At 40.1% G+C, this 23593-nt stretch overlaps 1 protein-coding gene and 1 long non-coding RNA gene across 3 annotated transcripts in view; one reads left to right on the top strand and one right to left on the bottom strand.

Moving 5' to 3' along the window:
* LOC140121642 (uncharacterized) overlaps positions 1-23593 on the top strand; it is a 227560-nt gene that overhangs the window by 150794 nt on the left and 53173 nt on the right. The window contains exon 7 of one of the 2 annotated variants that reach the window (XR_011854145.1): positions 1339-1878. The exons of the other annotated variant lie outside the window; for it this stretch is intronic. This is a non-coding gene — a long non-coding RNA (uncharacterized lncRNA). Of the gene's footprint in view, positions 1-1338; positions 1879-23593 lie in introns of those variants that run through there. 2 annotated transcript variants of the gene reach the window in all.
* Positions 625-21892, bottom strand: ALDH8A1 (aldehyde dehydrogenase 8 family member A1). Its single transcript, XM_072141482.1, has 7 exons — positions 21707-21892; positions 18771-18918; positions 17214-17369; positions 16984-17133; positions 15976-16232; positions 5551-5712; positions 625-4037 (listed from the first exon to the last, which is right to left on the bottom strand). Exons 1-7 carry the CDS (start codon positions 21842-21844, stop codon positions 3585-3587), a joined length of 1464 nt encoding a protein of 487 aa, XP_071997583.1. The 5' UTR covers positions 21845-21892; the 3' UTR covers positions 625-3584.

Here is a 23593-nt window from a genome sequence, read left to right as displayed (position 1 = left end):
ATTGGGGGAATGTATGCAGTGATGTCGGCATGGCCCCCTTCATCCACCCCTCCTGCTACTGGTGGGTCACGTGAACTGCAGTGAACAGCAAACTTTAACAGGGTAAGTATAGTATGGGTGACTAAAATGGTGAACCGTTTTAGTTTGCAACGTGTAACAATTAGTCTACGACTATGGATCTCTTGATTCAAGACGCGATGGTTGTTTTTATGGCACTATTGTACTTTTAACTATGATGAAATAAAGTATATTTTTATAATTTTTGGAATTTTAACTACCAGTTGCTGGATCCATTTTTTGTACTGGATTACTCCCCTATCTCTGTGCATGCAAATGATTCAGCAAAAGTTTATCCACATCTCTGTATAGTATGGATGACCCTATTGGGGTTTTATACTTACCATGTCAAGATTGCTATAAGTGTCTAGCCCTTTTAAAGGGTCTGGTGCTAATGTCCTGCTGGCATATACCACAAGACACCCAAAGGTATTGACATAGTCCTAGTCTAGACCTGTTATAGCTCATCAGTATATACAGTGGATACAGAAAGTATTCAGAACCCTTTACATTTTTCACTCTCTGTTTTATTGCAACCAATTGGTAACATCAAAAAAGGATTTTTCGGACTATAAGACACACCTTGAGTATAAGGCGCACCATCAATAAATGCCTGCTAAAATGTCAAGGTTCATATACAAGGCGCACTGGACTATAAGGCGCACCTGATTATAAGGATGCATGACCAGGAAGTGAACAGCGTGAGTTAAATTTGAGTGTCACAGCAAACGGTCTGAATACTTATGATCATGTGACATTTCAGTTTTTCTTGTTTAATTATGAACTGTGAGCGCTGCTGCTCATGTCAAGAGACTTGGATTCTAAGTGTGAGGATCGTGCTGGATTGGAAACGCTGTAATGTGAAGGTAAGTGATCGTACTGGTATAAGGGCTATGTCAAGAATGTACTGACTAAAAGAATACGAAAGTATGCATATTGAAGAGCTTAGGAAAACAATATATCTATATAATAGGTAACTTTTGTATATAGTACAATAATGTTAAGCATGGCATATAAAAAATATTGATGGACAATGTTAGTAAACAATAATGCATGGTTAGTAAACACAAGAACAAATTAGTAAGTTTATGTAACGTGAAAAATATTTCTTTACCATCCATATTGGAGTTGCAGGGACACGACTAAATATTTAGGCTAAATATTTATTTAGCCTACTAGTAATTTGAAGATTGATATATGTATGACTATCTTTGTATATATTTGTATATATTATTTTGTAAAGGCCCTCCCTTATGTTGATTTATTGTTTATTCTTTACAGATTAGATCATACTTGACAAAGGTCGAGATGACCGAAACGTCGTATATTTGATCAAATTCATTTATGATGTTAAAATAACAAAGCTATTACATGGTGAAGGCCGAATGTTTTGAACTTTTTTCTGTAAAAAACAAATAAAAATTGACACAAGCAAAGAAACTATCGTGTGTGTCAAAAATTCATCTACCATTGATACAAGTGGACTGAGAATCTATTTTTTGAGCACCACACAAGGAGAGTGCGGTACCTCTGCTACTTATATTGAGGAGAGGCTTCTGTCTGCAGACTCTGCCATAAAGCCTCGACTGGTGGAGGCTGCAGTGTTAGTTGACTTTGTGGGACTTTCTCCCATCTCCCTACTGCATGGTGAGCCACAGAGATATTGGTGTTCTTAATTCTCTCACCAAAGGTCTTCTCCTATGATTGCTTAGTTTGGCTGGATGGCCAGGTCGAGGAAGAGTTGTGGTCATCCCAAACTTCTTTTATTTAAGGATTATGGAGTCTCCTGTGCTCTTAGGAACCTTGGATGCTTAAGAAATTATTTTGTAACCTTGACTAGATCTGTGCCTTGCCACAATTTTGTCTCTGAGCTCCTATGGCAGTTCGTTAGCCCTCATGATTCTCATGTGCTCTGACATTCACTGAGAGCTGTGAGGTCATACATAGACAGGTTTATGCTTTTCTTAATCAAGTCCAATCAGTTTAATGAAACACAGCTGGACACCAATGAAGGAGTATACCCATCTCAAGGAGGATCAGAAGGAAGTGAACAGCGTGAGTTAAATTTGAGTGTCATGTGACATTTCAGTTTTTCTTGTTTAATTATCAAAAATTTCTACCGTATTTTTCGGACTATAAGGCGCACAAAAAATCCTTTGATTTTCTCAGAAATCAAAGGTGCACCTTATAGTTCAGTGCGCCTTATATATGAACCGTACTTACAGACAACAGCTGCCTTGAACTGTGCACAGGTCTGCACAGACATAAGAAAACCCGGATACAGTTTGCAAAAAAACAAATGAAGGAATCCAAGGCTATGAGAAATAAGATTCACTGGTCTGATGAAACGAAGATTGAACTTTTTGGTGTGAACTGTAAGCGGCATGTGTGGAGATAACCAGGCATTGCCCCTTACCTGCCAAATACAAACCCAACAGTGATAGGTGGTAGTGGTGGTGACAGCATCATGCTATGGGGTGTTTTTTCGGCTGCAGGGACAGGATGACTAGTTGCAACTGAAGTAAAGGTAAATGTGGCCGGTGTCAGTCATACGGGCAGAGGCAGGTGGTTGCCGTGTGCAGGTAATATGCACATATATTATATTGCATATATAGCACGTATAGAAAGGGGTAGTATGTCTTTCCCTCTCTAACTGAGTATACAGCAATAGAGGATATGCACTAAGCACTTTATTATGTGTGATTTCTTTGCTTCCCATGTTGTCTATATAAGTGATTGTTACTTATTTTCTATCAAAGGAAACATTAACATCTACTGCAGTATAGAACACCGGTTGTGATGATACTATGTGATTTACTAGTATGAGACCTTTGGTGTTATTGATATGCTGTTAAAGAGGTTGCAATGACACCACATGAGGTATTAGATTCTGTTTTTTAAATTCCGTTTTTTCCACTAGCCCTGCCCTGATGTAGTTGTGTGTCCCTCCAGTACAGTGTATTTTTTAACATAATAAAATTTTGATGCCAGTGTATATATAAGATTTAAAAACTCATTCTGAGCAGCATTCTGATTTTATTATTGGGTTAGCATTAAACAGATACATTCCTCTAGATCAGTGGTGGCGAACCTATGGCACGGGTGCCAGAGGTGGCACTCAGAGCCCTTTCTGTGGGCACCCAGGCAATCACCAAAGTGGATGCAATCTATCTTCATGGATTCCCTGACAGCCCAGGACTTGCTGTACTCAGTACTATCTTAAAGCAACAGTGCTGCTTGAGACTACAGGAGGAATGGGAAGGTCTGAGCCTGATCCGAATTATCAATGTAGCTTCAGTTCCAAGCCCGTAAATTCTTCCTATTTAGGATCCCCTGAATTTGTCACTCTCTCTTTCTACAATATTGTTGCTCTTAGGACACTGATACGATTGAAAGTATGAGAGCGAAGGGAGCAAGAAGTTACTACTTAAATTGCACTTAAATGTTGGAACTTTGCAATAAATAAGTGGGGTTTGGTTATACTTTGGGCACTCAGTCTCTAAAAGGTTCGCCATCACTGCTCTACATTAATGTTTTATTGTAACAGTTTTCACTTCAGTGAAAAACTCATATGAATCTTTTGCACCTTCTCTACCCAGGCCTGATGCCTTCATACCCCCAAATGGTAAATTAAGGTCCCTTATTAACCAGCAGTTTGTCCATACCAAGCCTGCCTGAAGTCTCTTGGCAACACGGTGAGTGCGGCCAACATCTCTTGTCCAAATAGTTGCAGCTAAACCATATTTGACACCATTGGCCTTTTCTATTGCTTCCTCTTCCGTATCAAATGGAACCACACATGTCACAGGGCCAAAAATCTCCTCTTGCATGCAGCAAGACTCTTCCTTCAATTCAGTTATCACTGTAGGTAACATAAAATAACCACCCTGATTATTTGGTGGGATCTTTAGAGTGTCCACGGATTCCCCACATTTGATTGTAGCACCTTCCGCCAATGCCTTTGTAATGTAACTTCTCACCTGGAAACAGATCAAGGCACAGAGTTACCTTTGGGGCTAATGCAGCCGGCCATAAGATGCTCATAACATACAGGCAGCTGGAGATCCTGTCTTGACCTTGAATCTAATGGGCAAAACTACAGTAGATAGCACTTTATGGCCAAACATAGAATGCGGCAAAAAAAAGCGAATCCTATTACTTGCCTTTATTTTACGCTGGATTATTTAATGTTGCCTCAATATAAGGGGCATTTCTTGGGAGATAATGTTTTAGTATATGTCAGGGGTCCCCAAACTTTTTACATAGGGGGCCGTTCACTGTCCCCCTCAGACCATTGGAGGGCCAGACTAAAGTTTAAAAATAAATATCAGTACATGTGACCGCATCCATAATACACTGGCACCCCCCCTCAATTAATTATTTAATATACTGCACCCCCTTGTGAACTATTTTAAATATTGTCCCAATTAATGAATTCATTGGGACAATTAATTATTAAATATACTGGGACTGTATATTACTAGACTGCCCCTCATAATTAATTATTTCCTATACCCCCACCATTAATTATTTTCTATGCTGCCCCTCACCATTAATTATTTCCTATGCTGCCCCCCACCATTAATTATTTCCTATACTGCCCTCAACCATTAATTATTTTCTATGCTTCCCCTCACCATTAATTATTTCCTATACTGCCCCTTATAATGAATTATTTCCTATGCTGCCCCCCACCATTAATTATTTCCTATACTGCCCTCAACCATTAATTATTTTCTATGCTGCCCCTCACCATTAATTATTTCCTATACTGACCCTCATAATTAATTATTTCCTATGCTGCCCCCCACCATTAATTATTTCCTATACTGCCCCTCATAATTATTTCCTATACTGCCCCTCATAATTATTTCCTATACTGCCCCTCATAATTAATGATTTACTATGCTGCCCCTCATAATTAATTATTTCCTATGCTTCCCCTCATAATTAATTATTTCCTGAACTGCCCCTCATAATTAATTATTTCCTAAACTGCCCCTCACCATTAATTATTTCCTAAACTGCCCCTCACTATTAATTATTTCCTATACTGCCACTCATAACTAACTATTGGCCCCCGACCACCACAATCTTTTTACTACAGTTTTTAATTAAAAAAAATAATAACCCTGTACTCACCTAAGTCTCCCATGGCGCGTCTTCTATCTTCTTGCCGCGCCCGGACAGGAAAGGGTGCGCGGCCGCGTGATGACGTCATCGCGAGGCTGCGCATCCAAGTTCAAAGAGCGATGTGCGCCGGGGTTGTATTCCGGCCACATCGCTCCAGTAATAGTGCTCGAGCGGCCGTTTCCGGCCGCGCCGAGCACTATGCAGTGACGGACGGAGGCTCCTGCCCGACTGTCAAAAACGGTCCCCGGGCCGCATGTGGCCCGCAGGCCGTAGTTTGGGGGACCCTGGTATAGGTCATACCGACTTTTACCAAAAAACACCACCTCCACTATTAAATTGAAGTGTTAAGGAGAACATTACCTTTGCTAGATGCATCTCACTTATCAATGCGCCCATACTGGCTGTGGGATCAGAGGGAAAGGACACTTTCCATTTCCTTGTTGATTCCACAAACTTCTCCAGAAATTCATTATAAATTGATCTTTGAACATAAATCCTGCTTGTGCAAAGACAAATCTCCCCCTGCAAAAAAACACCATTTAGAATAAGATCAAGGTGTGTTAAGGGAATCCACCAGAAACACACACACACATACGGTATATAGAAGCAGGTTGTGTCACACAGTACAATTTATACTAAGTTACTTTTTTATATCATAAAGGAACATGATTATTTCTATGAACATGATTGAAATATAGTCAATATCTATGGATACATTTAGCACCATCTTGTGGTAGAAATAGACACTTGCAGAAGGTAAATTGGCATGTATATTTTTTTTGCTCAAACCTGACTTCATTTTCACAATCTTTTACACATTGATATTAATGATCGAACTTCAACCTGTCAATGTAGCTGTTTGAAGTGTTTTTTTCAAAGAAAAGATATATTTTTTGATATGACTAACTATTTCATAACTAACTTTGGTTCTTAAGTGGTTCAGAATAAAGGCCATGGGGCAGATTTATCAAGCTACCTAAGAGTAAGAATGTGCTTAGCAGCTTTCATTTTACCAGTGCTCATCAATATTTTAAAGGGGAGCTGAAATTGGTTGCCATGGGCAACTAAGCACATTCTTACTCTTCGTTTTTTCAGAAAAAGAGAGCAATAATATCTTTCAAATATTGTATTTGCAGGTACTGGCATTATTTCTCCCGTGTCCCGAAGTTTCAAGACTTCTTGCCATAGTTGGAGAGAGTGTGTCTGATTTGGTTGCTAATTGACAATAAATTTTCTGGGGGGAAGAGCTGTTAGTTCTAACTTGTAGCCATTTTCCAATAGATTCAGGACCCAGGCGTTTGTGGTTATCTGAGACCAATGTTGGTAGAATCCAAGGATTACCCCCCCCCCCTCTGGCGTCATTGTTTCCTATATGGTTGTATCATGTAAGAGAAAAACGAGATGCGTATAGATGACACAATATAAACTTTATTAGTATAACATTTAAAACATACTTAAAAACCCAAAACAAAGGGATTGGGTGCATATCACAAGAGCTCCCCAGAGCAACCTCATGCATGAACGGTATACAAACCGTAAAGAATACAATACATAGGCAAAAAAGTTGTAAATAGTGCACACAGATGTAAACCAGGACCAAGGAAAATAGTTGGAAAAATAAAAAAAAATATCAAAATATCCAATAGCAGCAAATAAATATATAAAGTGCAAAGTTACATTACCAATTATAAAGGTGCGGTCTGGGGAGAGAGGGATGCCCCACGCGTATCGCCCGGCTCGGCGGGCTTCGTCAGGGGATGTCAGCACTGAGCAAGTGATATGCTTATGTACCCTGAACACTCCGCCGCGGCACAGCCCACTTCCGCCCTATCGTAACGTCACATCCGGTGACGCGCCTTCCGGGTTGCACCTCCCGAACCGGAAAGAAGGTAATGCGTTCCAAAAGGCCGGAAATGGCCAGTGTAGCAGGTAAGATCTGCGTTTCACCATCTCTAACGGCGCAGGAATAATGTGAGGGTCTCAAAAAAGGGGGATCACCATCAAATTAGAATGTAGCGTCTACATGAGTTAGTATATTTTGGTATCCTAATACAGAGTAGAGCAAAAAATGAAAAATAGTAAATAATAAATAATAAATAACAAATAACAAATCATGGTTTGGTCTAAAGCGAAATATATAAAAGTTATCCAACAAGTATGTGCATCAGACATTATAGGTAAATGAACCAAGCTCCAGCCGACGAAGAGCGTTATTATATACATAAGTAAATAGGTGAATAAAGTGTAACTAACATTATAAACGATGCCTAAATGAAAATACTACTGGTAAGAAATATCACAGATATCGACGAGAAAGGAAGAAAAAGGAAAAAATGGAAAAAATATAGCTGCAGGGCTACAATCATGGTAAGTATCAGTAAAAGATACAGTGAAATTTACAAAAGATCCACGGCGAAACATATGAGCATATCTAATGGTTTCCCATGTCTATAGAGTGGATTGGTCTATAACGAAATAAGAGATGACCAAAGAATATGTACATCAAACGTTGTAGGTACAGAGGAACTAGTGTGGATATACTACAGACATCACATATTGGAGATAATCCCAGGTACTAATACATGAAAAATGCAGCAATTGCGCGATTACACAATAGTGCAGCCAAGAGGAATGAACCAAGCTCCAATCGACGAAAGAACATCAGTAAGTGAATGAAATGTGTCTAACATTGCATAAACTACCTAAAATAAAGTTACTACCAAAAAAAATAATAAAAATCACAAGTATCGGCGAAGAAGAAAAGTATGTAGCTGTAGGACTCCAATCATAGAAAGTATCAGTAAAAAATCCAGTGAAAAAAAATATAACTACAAACATTTTCTATTTGAAGTGTCAGACATCTAAAAGAGGGATTATAAACCCAAAGTGGCAAGTTTAAAGAATTGTCGAGGTATATCATACATCGTGTTTAACGTCTAAAGTGCTTAGTGTCTGGAGCTAGACATACTCAAAAGTGGGCCCACACAGAAGTGTGCGGCGAATGTAACACTTATAATGGATATTACTATATATTATAAATACGAGCACCAAAGAGCGACAGAGACAACGGAGGCGGAACAAAAATATCATGAGCTGAGCCACAACGAAGCGTCCAGGGCACACAAGAACGTACCAAATATTGACATTAAGACTAAACAGAAGATACATAAGTCAAAGAATGTTAATCAAGTTATCAAAATATGTTAGAGAGAATGATCACATTATTAATATGATAGCAGAACCCAAACCCCGGGTCGGTCGGACAATGAATAAAACGTGTTTGTGATGCATATACTGCGTTACAGGGTAAAAATACAACCAGTTAATTATTAGTGACAAAAAGTCCAGGGAAAAGGGGAAAAAAGGGGGGGGGGAGGGGGAAAGGGGAAGGTTGGAATTACATTAAAACTTATATTACATTAGGACAGAGTCAAGATGCATAATGTAGAACATAACCAGTTAATGGCAGCTGGAATGTGAGGAATAACGGTGGGTCAATTCTTCTATGTAGCAGATGAGTTCAACTGGATCGAACAGGCTTCCCCAACAAAATGGCAGAATCATAAGTGTAAATAGCTTGAGAAAGAGAAAACAGAGAATTAAAAGGTGAAAACCAAAAGCACTGTGAATATAAATCATAAGGGGCCCGATGTAAATGCCAGTAAGGGGTCCGGAACGTGTGCAAACCATATAGCAGCCAAAAAATAAATATCAATGCAAAAAAAGTATAAAGACAGTGATAAGTAGAATGTGAGAGGGAGAGAGACTAAGGTGGAAAACAATTTGTGATGGTGCGATATATTAGTGAAAAAAGAAATATGTGAAATAATAAAAATGTGAGGTGAAGTGTGCATATTACATGTCAAAAAAATTGTAATGATGTCTACATGTTGCATGTGAGGAAAGCGGGACAAGAATTGAAAATAGAAGTGACATACCATTAAAATAAATGCAGATCTATGTTCTGTAGTGTCCCGTGAAAAGAAGTTCCTCGTTCAATCCATTAGGAGCCATGGTGTTCAGCATGTAAATCCACCTGGATTCGTTGCGCAATAGAAGTGGGACGATGTCACCCCCCCTGTTGTTAAGTGTGACTTTTTCCAAGCCAACAATCTTGAGGCCTCGTGAACAACCTCCATGAAATCGTAGAAAATGAAGAGCAACCGAGGTTAGCTTTTTGCCTTTTTGTTGGTCAGAAGAGGCCGTCCAAATTGTTGACAGATGTTGTTGGCATCTCTTTCGGAGCTCCTGTGTGGTCTGACCCACATATAATTTGCGACAGGGGCATATCAGAATATAAATAACTCCCCTTGTTTTACAATTGATGTAGCTCCTGATTTTGTGTTTTTTCTTCAGTGTCTGGTCTTCGAAGAACTCAGATCGCGGGACAATTTTTTCGGTTTAAACGGAACTGTAGCAATGAAGAGGATTTCAAACAACATGCACATGATCTAACCTCCCGTTTCAGGGACAGAGGCTATCCTCGTAAGACCATTTCCAAGGGCTTCCTTCGAGCTAAGAACAGCGAACGTCGCCAGCTACTTCAAACCAAAGTAAGACCGGTTGATCCTAGACCGAGACTGATCACAACTTATAACAACCAGTGGACAGAAATACATGGCATCTTAAGAAAAAATTGGAACATCCTTAAGAGTGACAACAGACTAATAGTCACTTTCAACTTTCAACGCCCTCTGACTCCTCTGGGACGAGGAACACGTCTATTGGGCTCCTTCCCATGTGGAGAATGTTCCGTCTGCCCCTTTGTCTTACGATCTGAGTTCTTCGAAGACCAGACACTGAAGAAAAAACACAAAATCAGGAGCTACATCAATTGTAAAACAAGGGGAGTTATTTATATTCTGATATGCCCCTGTCGCAAATTATATGTGGGTCAGACCACACAGGAGCTCCGAAAGAGATGCCAACAACATCTGTCAACAATTCGGACGGCCTCTTCTGACCAACAAAAAGGCAAAAAGCTAACCTCGGTTGCTCTTCATTTTCTACGATTTCATGGAGGTTGTTCACGAGGCCTCAAGATTGTTGGCTTGGAAAAAGTCACACTTAACAACAGGGGGGGTGACATCGTCCCACTTCTATTGCGCAACGAATCCAGGTGGATTTACATGCTGAACACCATGGCTCCTAATGGATTGAACGAGGAACTTCTTTTCACGGGACACTACAGAACATAGATCTGCATTTATTTTAATGGTATGTCACTTCTATTTTCAATTCTTGTCCCGCTTTCCTCACATGCAACATGTAGACATCATTACAATTTTTTTGACATGTAATATGCACACTTCACCTCACATTTTTATTATTTCACATATTTCTTTTTTCACTAATATATCGCACCATCACAAATTGTTTTCCACCTTAGTCTCTCTCCCTCTCACATTCTACTTATCACTGTCTTTATACTTTTTTTGCATTGATATTTATTTTTTGGCTGCTATATGGTTTGCACACGTTCCGGACCCCTTACTGGCATTTACATCGGGCCCCTTATGATTTATATTCACAGTGCTTTTGGTTTTCACCTTTTAATTCTCTGTTTTCTCTTTCTCAAGCTATTTACACTTATGATTCTGCCATTTTGTTGGGGAAGCCTGTTCGATCCAGTTGAACTCATCTGCTACATAGAAGAATTGACCCACCGTTATTCCTCACATTCCAGCTGCCATTAACTGGTTATGTTCTACATTATGCATCTTGACTCTGTCCTAATGTAATATAAGTTTTAATGTAATTCCAACCTTCCCCTTTCCCCCCCCCCTTTTTTCCCCTTTTCCCTGGACTTTTTGTCACTAATAATTAACTGGTTGTATTTTTACCCTGTAACGCAGTATATGCATCACAAACACGTTTTATTCATTGTCCGACCGACCCGGGGTTTGGGTTCTGCTATCATATTAATAATGTGATCATTCTCTCTAACATATTTTGATAACTTGATTAACATTCTTTGACTTATGTATCTTCTGTTTAGTCTTAATGTCAATATTTGGTACGTTCTTGTGTGCCCTGGACGCTTCGTTGTGGCTCAGCTCATGATATTTTTGTTCCGCCTCCGTTGTCTCTGTCGCTCTTTGGTGCTCGTATTTATAATATATAGTAATATCCATTATAAGTGTTACATTCGCCGCACACTTCTGTGTGGGCCCACTTTTGAGTATGTCTAGCTCCAGACACTAAGCACTTTAGACGTTAAACACGATGTATGATATACCTCGACAATTCTTTAAACTTGCCACTTTGGGTTTATAATCCCTCTTTTAGATGTCGGACACTTCAAATAGAAAATGTTTGTAGTTATATTTTTTTTTTCTCTCAGTACCCCTCTTTTTCTTTGACACTACTTACCCGTATTGGATCTATGCACTTTGTAGACATGGGAAACTATTGGATACGTTCATTTGTTCCGCCGTGGATTTCTTATATATTTCACTGGATTTTTTACTGATACTTACTATGATTGGAGTCCTACAGCTACATACTTTTCTTCTTCGCCGATACTTGTGATTTTTATTATTTTTTTTGGTAGTAACTTTATTTTAGGTAGTTTATGCAATGTTAGACACATTTCATTCACTTACTGATGTTCTTTCGTCGATTGGAGCTTGGTTCATTCCTCTTGGCTGCACTATTGTGTAATCGCGCAATTGCTGCATTTTTCATGTATTAGTACCTGGGATTATCTCCAATATGTGATGTCTGTAGTATATCCACACTAGTTCCTCTGTACCTACAACGTTTGATGTACATATTCTTTGGTCATCTCTTATTTCGTTATAGACCAATCCACTCTATAGACATGGGAAACCATTAGATATGCTCATATGTTTCGCCGTGGATCTTTTGTAAATTTCACTGTATCTTTTACTGATACTTACCATGATTGTAGCCCTGCAGCTATATTTTTTCCATTTTTTCCTTTTTCTTCCTTTCTCGTCGATATCTGTGATATTTCTTACCAGTAGTATTTTCATTTAGGCATCGTTTATAATGTTAGTTACACTTTATTCACCTATTTACTTATGTATATAATAACGCTCTTCGTCGGCTGGAGCTTGGTTCATTTACCTATAATGTCTGATGCACATACTCGTTGGATAACTTTTATATATTTCGCTTTAGACCAAACCATGATTTGTTATTTGTTATTTATTATTTATTATTTACTATTTTTCATTTTTTGCTCTACTCTGTATTAGGATACCAAAATATACTAACTCATGTAGACGCTACATTCTAATTTGATGGTGATCCCCCTTTTTTGAGACCCTCACATTATTCCTGCGCCGTTAGAGATGGTGAAACGCAGATCTTACCTGCTACACTGGCCATTTCCGGCCTTTTGGAACGCATTACCTTCTTTCCGGTTCGGGAGGTGCAACCCGGAAGGCGCGTCACCGGATGTGACGTTACGATAGGGCGGAAGTGGGCTGTGCCGCGGCGGAGTGTTCAGGGTACATAAGCATATCACTTGCTCAGTGCTGACATCCCCTGACGAAGCCCGCCGAGCCGGGCGATACGCGTGGGGCATCCCTCTCTCCCCAGACCGCACCTTTATAATTGGTAATGTAACTTTGCACTTTATATATTTATTTGCTGCTATTGGACCTTGGTGTACACTGATTGTATAATATATTTTTTGATATTTTTTTTTATTTTTCCAACTATTTTCCTTGGTCCTGGTTTACATCTGTGTGCACTATTTACAACTTTTTGCCTATGTATTGTATTCTTTACGGTTTGTATACCGTTCATGCATGAGGTTGCTCTGGGGAGCTCTTGTGATATGCACCCAATCCCTTTGTTTTGGGTTTTTAAGTATGTTTTAAATGTTATACTAATAAAGTTTATATTGTGTCATCTATACGCATCTCGTTTTTCTCTTACATGATTCTAATATTCTCTAGATGTGTGATGAAACCCTCTTATCTTTGAGTATTGTCACCCCACTAATTTCAAAGAAACTATATGGTTGTATTACGTTGCTGGAGCTAAGAAGAAACCCTCTTCCTCCTTTAGGATGCCTCCACCTTCCTTGTTTTCCTTCTCCTTTATAGGAAAATCTTCACGATAGGGCTGTTTCTTAGGAAAAATCTTTACCTCTGGGAATCCTTTCTTTTCATCTGCAGCTTTTTCGATAATTGCGTTTAGTTCTGGAATGGGATGCCACACAACTTAGACTTGGAACGAAAATCACCACTCCACTGTGTCAACCAGAGTGTATGCCTGGTTGAATTAGATAGTGCCCCCTCTTTAGCACTAAACCTTACCCATTCTACCAAGGCGTCGGCTAATAATTGCAGTGGCAGACTTTAAGGTTGGTATGGTATCTAGAAGTACTTCTCTCACAGTTCCACTTCTGATATGGAAGTGGAACCAAAACTTGATTCCCAGGTTTTTTTTAGCAGACTATCTGCGTTCCTATCTAGTGAATCCTTCAGTTGTATAGCATCTATGAACGGAAGGTCTGTCTTTTTTAAACTCTTTGTTACTTGAACATGTACCTTAGGCGGATTGTTCCATAATCGTGAATCTTGCTCATCAAAAATTAATCTATTTTTGAATTCTTGGGACAATGAAATTCTATTCTCTGGTTCCCTCCATTCTTCTAAAATTAACTCCTCTAAAGTTTCGTTGACTGGAAAGACTCTACTTTTCTTTGTTCTTAGGATGCCAAAGAGTTCGTCCTGAACCGACTTTGACTCTATAATATCTTCAATCTTGAGAGTATCTATAACAGCTTTAAGGAGTCTTTCTAGATCCTCTGAGATAAACTTATCTGTATTCCATCTTAGTAGCTGAAAAGAAGGAAGTGGTTTGACTTCAAACAGATCTGTATGTGATGTAGAAGCCTGCTCACCTTCGGATTCTGATTCCAATAGTGACTATTATTCTCAGTCTTTTACAAGACCGGGCTACTTGTGGAATTAATGCGTCAAAAGATGAAGTGACTGAAGTTTGAATTTCACTCTTAATGAAACTACTCTTATCATCTATAAACAACCAAATATTGCAGTGCATTAGAAGTGTCAGCCTGTGCATCTGCATAGGCTGACAGGCATCTGCTTGGTCCGGCATGTGCTGAAGGCAGACCCGGGACCTTCATTAGGTCCCCGGCTGCCCGGATTTGAAGACATTGACCGCGGGCTCTAATGGGTTAAAAGCCTTAGGTTAGGCCGATGGAGAAACATGTCTAAGGCCTAGCTTAAGGACCCTTAGTGACCAACAGAGAAATCTGTATGGGCGGTCACTAAGTGGTTAAGATTATCACCCATGCCAAACCAGTTCCCTACACTGTGATGATGAGATGCAATAACACTGAATCAGTGCTATCCACAGTTGGGAGGCTGTTTATTATGGAATAGATATAATAATTTGACTATTATCCTAGTTCATTTAATTAGGCTTCTAGTTAGTCATGCATAATGCAAAGGGAACTGCCTTTCATGGTAGCACTGAGGTTAATTTTTTCCTTTTCCATCCTGTAAAACTTATTTGCATACTTACTACCCAAACAACTTGGTAGAGCATGCTTGGCCTTTAAGTCTGTATGCCTGCAAAAGTGGCCTTCAAAGGAAAAATATCCATAAGGCATTTAGCTATTTCCTATCTCTATCTAAGAACAGAAACCATACCACCTCACAGCCATCCTAGACTGTCCCATTGTTCCAGTTGGTGGAAGTTATATTGACCATTATGGTAAAGCAGGGAGCCATCACTTTCCTGTTCTATCATTAGATCACAGATGTTGCGGCTTGGGTCAGCAGGCCTGATGTGATGATACCTGTTGGCTTTAAAGCCATACACTGCGCACATCAGAGAAGTAAGGAAACTTATGGAGAGGGAACATGGAAACATGGAAAGAGTAGTATTTTATTTTTTACAGAAAAAAGGAAAGTTGCACACCGTGGCCCAGATATATGAAAAGTGTTGCTAATTGCCTTTGTGCAGTTTGCCTCACTCATGTGCAGGTTGTGCCAGATAATTCAGCGCTGCTATGGGAAGTGTGGACACAGTTGCACCTTTTTCTTTTTGGAGCAGCAAGCAACACAATTAAGTTGAGTTGAAGTAATAAATTTGTGGCACACTCAGACTAAGCACTACCATACCCTTTTAAGGTGCACAGTTGTTTTCTTAAGTGTAGGACAAAGTGCAATACCACAACAAAAATGGAACAAACATCCATGATTTTTAGTGCCCAGATGGACAAAAAAAACTGGAGCAGACACAGTGATATAGCCAATGTGATGGGCATGAAGCTACAGAAAAGAAGGGGTATATAACAGGGGCATTATAAGTAAGGGCATTATAGATGGGGGGGGCTACAGAAAGGCAGGTGTTGAAAGTGGAGGATAAAATGAAGGATGAGCATTATAAGAGAGGTGGCTACAAGAAGGGTGCATTAATAATTGGTGGGCCATAATATAAGGTGTGCACAGGGGGTTATTATATAGTGTGGGGGTGCCCCTATAGAGTAGGGGCACTATACATGATGTGGTGAGTGAGGCACAGGAATGAGGACAGTACACACAGTGAAGTGTCTGAGAAATGGGACATTATACAATGTCGTGGGCACTAAAGCTAACGCTACACACTTTAGTGGGCAATTAAGGTGGTCTCAACAACTAGGGGGTGGGGAAATGGTTTGACATAGGACAAAAGTCTTTTTCACATGCTACATGCATTTCAGAATCTGTTTACCCTCTGTCAAAAAAGTTGAAAGCAAAACACAGGTGATAACTTTGAATCTATATCTCATACCTGATTGGAGAAACTTGATCGTACGGTGGTATTAATGCATTCTTCTAGGTTTGCATCTTCAAATACTATAGCTGGGTTCTTTCCCCCGAGTTCTAGTGATAGTTTTTTGCAGTAGGGGGCGCTCTTCTCTATTATGCGCTGAGCAGTCACGGTACTTCCAGTAAAGGAGATAATAGGTACATCAGGGTGACAGACAAGTGCCTCCCCTGCTTTTGGACCTGTACCAAACACTATATTAACAACTCCCGGTGGGACACCTATATGAGAACATTGAATTAAAGAGTTATGATTAAAAACAACCACCAAGAAGCCTAAAACAATATCCATGTCTTGAGTAGCAGTACTCATCAGGCCATGGCAGCATAACGGCACACAAACATAAACATGAGACCTGATACGTTGAAAAAAAACCCCCAAAAATGTGAATAAATACAAAGACTGAAATCATCAAATGAATGGTAAAGGGGATAGAACTTTCAGGAAAACATTCTGACTCTGCTAGTGAACTACTTCGAGGTAATTTATCATGAAGTAACTTTTTGAAGGAGACTTTGCCAGGAAATTAAATATGCAAATACATTTTCCAGGATGCGATGAGGAAAATGTTGCCTCTTTGCTACCTTGTAAGTCAGCTCCCTTACCATCAAGCATGACTTTCAGAAAGCTTAATGATGTGGGATTAAAGCCAAACCCGTATATATATCTGTTCCATAAGAAACAGATTCCGAACTATAAATAGCGCTGTTCCATGTTAGCATCCCCTAAACACAGTGTAGGGAACTGTTTTGGCCAAGTGAGAAGCTGGAGATTAGGGTTAGGAGAGTAAGAAAACTCGTTTAAGAGATTTTCCCTTTCCTTTAGGCCATTTCAATGGTCTAAAGAAAATATTTTAATTGAGACCTAGTGTGACATTTTCCAATTTGTAACCTGTGTCTGACCCTGCTTTCTCTACTTTGTCCGATCCCTTTCTCACAGTTGCATGTGTAAAGGCACATTATAAAGTAATACCTGCTTGACTCAGAAACTTGCACATCATCCATGCCGTGACTGAGGTCATCTCACTTGGCTTTGCCACAACTGTATTTCCACATGCTATAGCAGGGGCAATCTTCCAGGTCAGCAAGTAGAGGGGTAGGTTCCAAGGACTGATAAGTCCAGCTGTCAGAAATATACACAATTAAGTAGAACTCATCTTATGTGATTGAGAACCCTGTCAAGTTATTACTTATGAATATTACCAACTCCGATGGGTGTGCGCACTGTGTAATGCATACAGTTCAGGTGCTCCATCTGTGTGCATTCTGTGGTGTGATGCAGGATGGATGAGGCAAAGAACCGGAAATTGTACGCAGAACGCGGGATATCCACAGTGCGTGCAAATGTAACCGTTTTACCTGAAAGATTAAAGAATGACTTACATTTAAAGTGTTAAAGATACAGTAAGTTTATTCACAATATATACAGAAGGTCTTGTGAGATCCTATCATTCAGTCTAATGCTTCTATGATATACAATCACAAGCAGGTGTCATTATGGCTTACTTTACAGTGATTCTTTTCTATAGACTTGTCTGTAAGTTTCAGTTACTATGGTACAAAGATGGGTGTCATGTGCCAAAAGTGGTCCATCAATTTTTACAAAAAAAGAGGCTCTTTAGCAGCTCTAGCATATTATACAGCTTTGTGTCATATTTACCAGTGTACCAAGGGGAAAAAAACTGTATATCATGTAATTTCTGGGAAATGTGGCTACCCAGAATAACATACCTATTCATATATGGGTGAAGCACAGATAAACACTTTTTACATGGGTTTAGGTACCTTTGAGAGGAAACAGTACAGGCAGAGACGTGCAGGCTGCTTCTTTAGGAAATACCCATGCACATTGTATTTTAGTAGATTTAGTGCAAACCAACTTACATTTTATGCAAACTCATTTCCTTTCACATACAAGCTAACTTTCCCTGTTTGGGATTTTGCAGGCATAAAGAGTTCTTTTGTGACTCATTTCTGGCTCATTTCTTCAAACCCTTTAAATGCGCTTTGCAAATATAGTGGTTTTTACCTAATGTGATGGGGGCATGCAGCATTTGTATCAATTAAAATAAGCTTTATAATGAGAAAAGCTTTAGTAAATGTGTGATTAAAGTAACGGATAATGCCTGTATGTTATGTATATGGCCTCTTAAGGGCGAACCTTCACGTCTAGAGAAGTCAACACATAAGAGACGCCATTTTTGCCTTGTGAGAGGTTTTAACTCCATAGGTTGAAGGCTTATTGCCATAGCGAATTAAGCAATCTCATATTATTGTGGATGGTATGAAGTAACAAATTTCAATAACAACATCAGTCCAGTAAGTATAACGTATAATGCTACCATGTTGGTCCAGATGAAAAACAAAAAGGTCATAAGTTAGATACCAATTTACCAATTGCCCCTTTTTAACCCTCATGTACACAAATGTTTTTAGATGTATTTATCCATGAGCTGTCTGTTGAATCAACTAATATCAAACACTTCTATAGGCTCATACACCCATGCTTTCTACAGCCTGGGGTAAGAGCCGACTGCCCCATCCGTAAAACTCCTGTAAACGCCTGTATGCAGCTCGTGCAGTCTTTATTGCACTCACAGGCATGTCAGCAGACAGTACACACCGATGGGACACAGACAACAGACCTTGGATCCATTGTTTGTGGCCAGTGAAATGAACTGAGAAATATGGCAATAAAAATGGATCAAATATCCCATCTTCAAAAAGCTAAATGCCATAATTTCAGATATTCTCTGTCACCTTGGTCTTTAGACTCTGCTTGTGCAAACTCCTCCAAATGGTTTTCAATAAGGTCTGCTAGTCTGTTCATGACTCTTGATCTGTCCTGGGGACTCCAGGAGGACCAGATGGGAAAAGCAGCTTTGGCAGCATTGACTGCAGCATGGACCTGTTGAGGAGAAATTAGTGGCATTTGAGCCATACATTATTCCTCTATCTTTGCAGTCTATTTTCTACAATCACAATGTCATTTTAGGGTAGACCATCATTGTCTCAGCTCATTGGATGTTTTCTTTAAATCAATAGAAAGAATCTAAGAATTTTTCTAGTTAAATCTTATTAAATCTTTTTAATCAACCAATGAAAATAATAAAAAGGGCTAGAAATACTCACCTCTGCTCCTCTTCACCTTGATCCCTGCGCTGTCCGTCGCTAGTCTTGATATGCCGGGATCACCTAGAAAGGAAAGTTATTAGCAACACGGAGTGCATGGACAAGATGTCCAGAATGGGAGAGGAAAGTGAGGGGCTCACATAATTAGCAGCCCAGAGCCCTGGACGCAGGGCCAATTCTAGCACATTTCCTGATGAAAATTAAAATGCCGCCCCACCCTCCTCCTGCAGTAGCCTACCTCTATTCTATCACCTAGAAAGTTATAATTAGCAACACAGAGCGCGGGCACAAGATGTCCAGCCAGGGCTGCATCTGCCATGAAAATCTCGCCTCAGGCAGCAAAATCTGCTACTAATGTGCACCATTTGGATGCCCGTTGCTGCCCCCAAGTTAATAAATCACACCTGTCTCTTTAAGACACAGGTGCAATTCATATGCGGAGCGACACAGTACCCATCCGGCTGCCTGCCTCACTCCGTACTATGCAGGGACACAGGTGGCTTGTTATGATGTCAAGTCGCCTGCATCTCTGAAGGTAGCCACCGCCAACAAGAGCCGGGAGAAGAAGAGAGCCATGGCTGACAAGAGCCAGGAGAAGGGAGCCGCGCGTCTTGGGAGCAAATGGACTGTATGTAAGTATAAGTTTTATTATTTTTGCATGAAAAGTATTGATGAAACAGAGAAAATATATATTACACACATACATACATACATACATACATACAGTATATACATATGGGAGACATATACTATTTATACTGGGGGGGCTCTGTAGATAAACTTGATGGGGGTATATATGGACTGTATATAATTTAATATGAATAAATGGGAGTTGGCTATTTAGGAGGATGTATATAACTGAGGACATGGAGGGGCACTATATATAAAATCATTAGGGACTTTATGTTACTTGATAATAATATATAATATTTAATGAAGGGATCTCTTATATGTGTGGGAGACTGAGGTCAGTTGTGTTGTGAGGGGTATATATTGTTTAGGATCACAGTGTTATCCAGGTGACTTTATACTGTAAGTGACTGTGGTATTTTTAGGGACACCAGGTGGAGATGTGCTGTATGGAGCTGAGGATATCTGGCCAGGAAATCAGCATTGATACATCATGGATGGGAGAACCCATCATAAAGTCCTCTTTCATATGAAAAAGATTGTCACCTATAGGTATTATATGCAGCCAATGCCTCTCAGAATCTGTGGACACCTTTAAAAGATTTGTCAGATTTGTTTCTATTTCCCTGCCAAATATAGCGTGGGAATAGAGGTAGGCTACTGCAGGAGGAGGGTGGGGCGGCATTTTAATTTTCAGCAGGAAATGTGCTAGAATTGGCCCTGCGCCAAGGGCTCCGGCCTGCTAATTATGTGAGCCCCTCACCTTCCTCTCCCATTCTGGACATCTTGTCCCCGCTCTCTGTGTTGCTAAAAACTTTCCTTTCTAGGTGATCCCGGCATGTCCAGACATGCGACAGACAGCGCCGGGATCAAGGTGAAGAGGAGCAAAGGTGAGTATTTCTAGTGTTTTTTTTTTTTTGTTATTTTCACTGGTTGTTTTCCTTTAAATGGCACCTACCGCCAGGATGAATGACCTATGCAAATGAGCATGAGAAGCCCCAGGCTCCATAGGTGTTAATGGAGCCTGAAGCCCCTTAGGCTCATTTGCATACAGTCCATCTTGGTGGTAGATGTCCTTTAAGATATTTTGTGTCCCTCATATTTGGACATTCAATCTGAAATCTCTCCTGAATCAATTGTGCTCTAGCTCTGGGCTCAAAGACATATCAGATTTGTTAAAAGTCTATGGAGGGGGGTTGATAGAGAAAGATGAATGATGAATACATTTTTATCTAAAACAAGTGCCTTTTTGACATCAATAAAGTCAGTACTTGTCTATAATTCCCAATATGATTCGGTCAAGGCTTCTTCGTACGAAACAGAAAGTTATAGGACAGATTAATTTCTACTTGCTGTGTGCAGTATATGGGTGACAACCAGTCTCCCCAACCAGCTCTGACATAACTGAAAGTTAAAGCGAGAGCCAGGAGAAAAGTAAACTGCTAAAATGTTAAATATATACAATGGCCAGATATAGTGTTCAACCTCATGTACACACCGGGATATGATGACACCACGCCTCCAAATAATTCAGGAAGCTTCAGCCCTGAACAATTGCAGGCAATAGGGATTGCACAGATGTGGAGCAGGTACACCCCGTGCCATCTGTGCCTTCCTACGCGCCCACTTGGCGTGAAGGTGGCGTAAGGGGAAGATGATCAGAAAACTGATAGACAAATGTACGCCATCATATTGATGATTTTATTAAAAGGCTATGTACTCTTTAAGACACTTATGCTCTACCTAATAAGCCCCAGAGTCTGAGACAAATAAAGTAAGATTGTGGCCTCTCAGAGCACATGGACTGATGCGAGTGGTTACAATACAGCAATATAAACAAGGCAATCTGACCTGCATAATATAACACAATATACAACATTGCGCCGTGGCATGTAATATAGTTTCTGATAGCATTGTAATAATATTCTCCTCACCTCCTCATTGTCACTATCAGGCACTCTGCAGTAGACTTCACCTGTAGAAGGATCATAAGAATTGAGATAACATTTAGCTGGTACAAATTTCCCATCAATGTAATTTTGCAGCTGCAGAAAAGTCATTTTAGTGTCCATATTTGTAGGAACAAGTTGCCTTCTTATCCCAAGGTTTAGAAAACAGGCAAATGAATCTGGAATTTGATCTGTAAAGTTCATTAGAAAACTCCTCCCCCCTTTGCAAATATACAGCGCTGAAGCAGCGACTGCACCTTGACCTATTCCAGCTCTACAAGTAGAAAATACTTAACGCTCTGTGTTAAAAAGTCATAGAATTTTCGCCACTCTGTGGCTAGAATATCATAACGGTATTCTATGGAAAATAACTTTAATAAGCATTTTATGTAGCTTTTTAGCCTATGTCAAGATCACAGACTAAGGCCCTTTCACACTTGTATTTCCACATGAGAGTTCTACATGTGCTTTTGATGCTCCAAATTGCCTATGTCCCATTGTTTTCAATGGTTTCACGAGTGTCAAGTATATGGAGACGCATAAAAAAACTTGCAAACATTGCGAGTTCAATACATTTTAAATAGATGGGTTGCTAGGTGATGTGAAAAAAATTGCAGGAAGTGGTAAGTGTGTATCAATTAAAGAATCATGTACCGTATATATAAACTCGAGTATAAGCCGACCCGAGTATAAGCCGAGACCCCTTATTTTACCACCAAAACCTGGGAAAAACTACTGACTCGAGTATAAGCAGAGGGTGGGAAATGCATTGGTCAAACCCCCCCAGCAGTATACAGCAGCCCCCTAGTAGTATACAGCAGCCCCTAGTAGCATACAGCAGCCCCCTAGTAGCATACAGCAGCCCCCTAGTAGCATACAGCAGCCCCCTAGTAGTATACAGCAAGCCCCTAGTAGCATACAGCAAGCCCCTAGTAGCATACAGCAAGCCCCTAGTAGCATACAGCAAGCCCCTAATAGTATACAGCAAGCCCCTAATAGTATACAGCCAGCCTGCCCCCACGGTCCTTAAAAAAATAAACTTACATACTCACCCTCCGATGTCAGTACGGCTTTCCGATGTCGGCGCGGCTTACCGATGTTCCCGATGTCAGCGCGTCCAGTCTTCTTTCTTCTCCGCGGCTCCTCTTCATTCTTCCTGCATGGACGCGGCCATCTCTTCTTCTAGCATGCGCATACTATGACGCGGCCGCTGCTGACGTCATAGTATGCGCGGCCACTAAGAAACCATGGCCGCCTCCATGCCGGAAGATAGAAGAGAGAAGAGGAGCCGCGGAGAAGAAAGAAGACGGGACGCGCTGACATCGGGGACATCGGTAAGCCGCGCCGACATCGGGGAGCCGCGCTGACATCGGAGGGTGAGTATTTAAGTTTATTTTTTTTTAAGTGGGTAATTTTTTTGTTATAGACTCATGTATAAGCCGAGGGGACGTTTTTCAGCACATTTTTTGTGCTGAAAAACTCGGCTTATACACGAGTATATACGGTAATTTGAAAAATGCACAAAAAACTGACCAAAAAAACTGGCAAAAATGTCAGTATTTCATGCATTGCACTCGGACGTGATCTGCAACGCAAGTGTGAAAGGGGCCTTAGGTATCTCCTGTCCTCTGACTGCGCTTAGTCCTCCAAAACCTAAGTGATTTTAGCTTCCACCACTTGTAATATAAGGTGATGAGACACCCTGCATTCGACAAAGCCCAAATACATCATAAAATTCATTAGATTAAATAATCACTTTAGGTAACTTTTCTTCTGAGGTCTTGGAAATGTTAGAATGCCTATGAATTATTTAATATGCATATGAATATTTCTTTGTGTATAGCAATATGTGGTGTTTAGAAGTGACCTCCT

The sequence above is a fragment of the Engystomops pustulosus genome, chromosome 3 (genome assembly GCF_040894005.1).
Source record: "Engystomops pustulosus chromosome 3, aEngPut4.maternal, whole genome shotgun sequence".
Taxonomy (NCBI): domain Eukaryota; kingdom Metazoa; phylum Chordata; class Amphibia; order Anura; family Leptodactylidae; genus Engystomops; species Engystomops pustulosus.
This window is presented reverse-complemented; position numbering and strand designations above follow the sequence as displayed.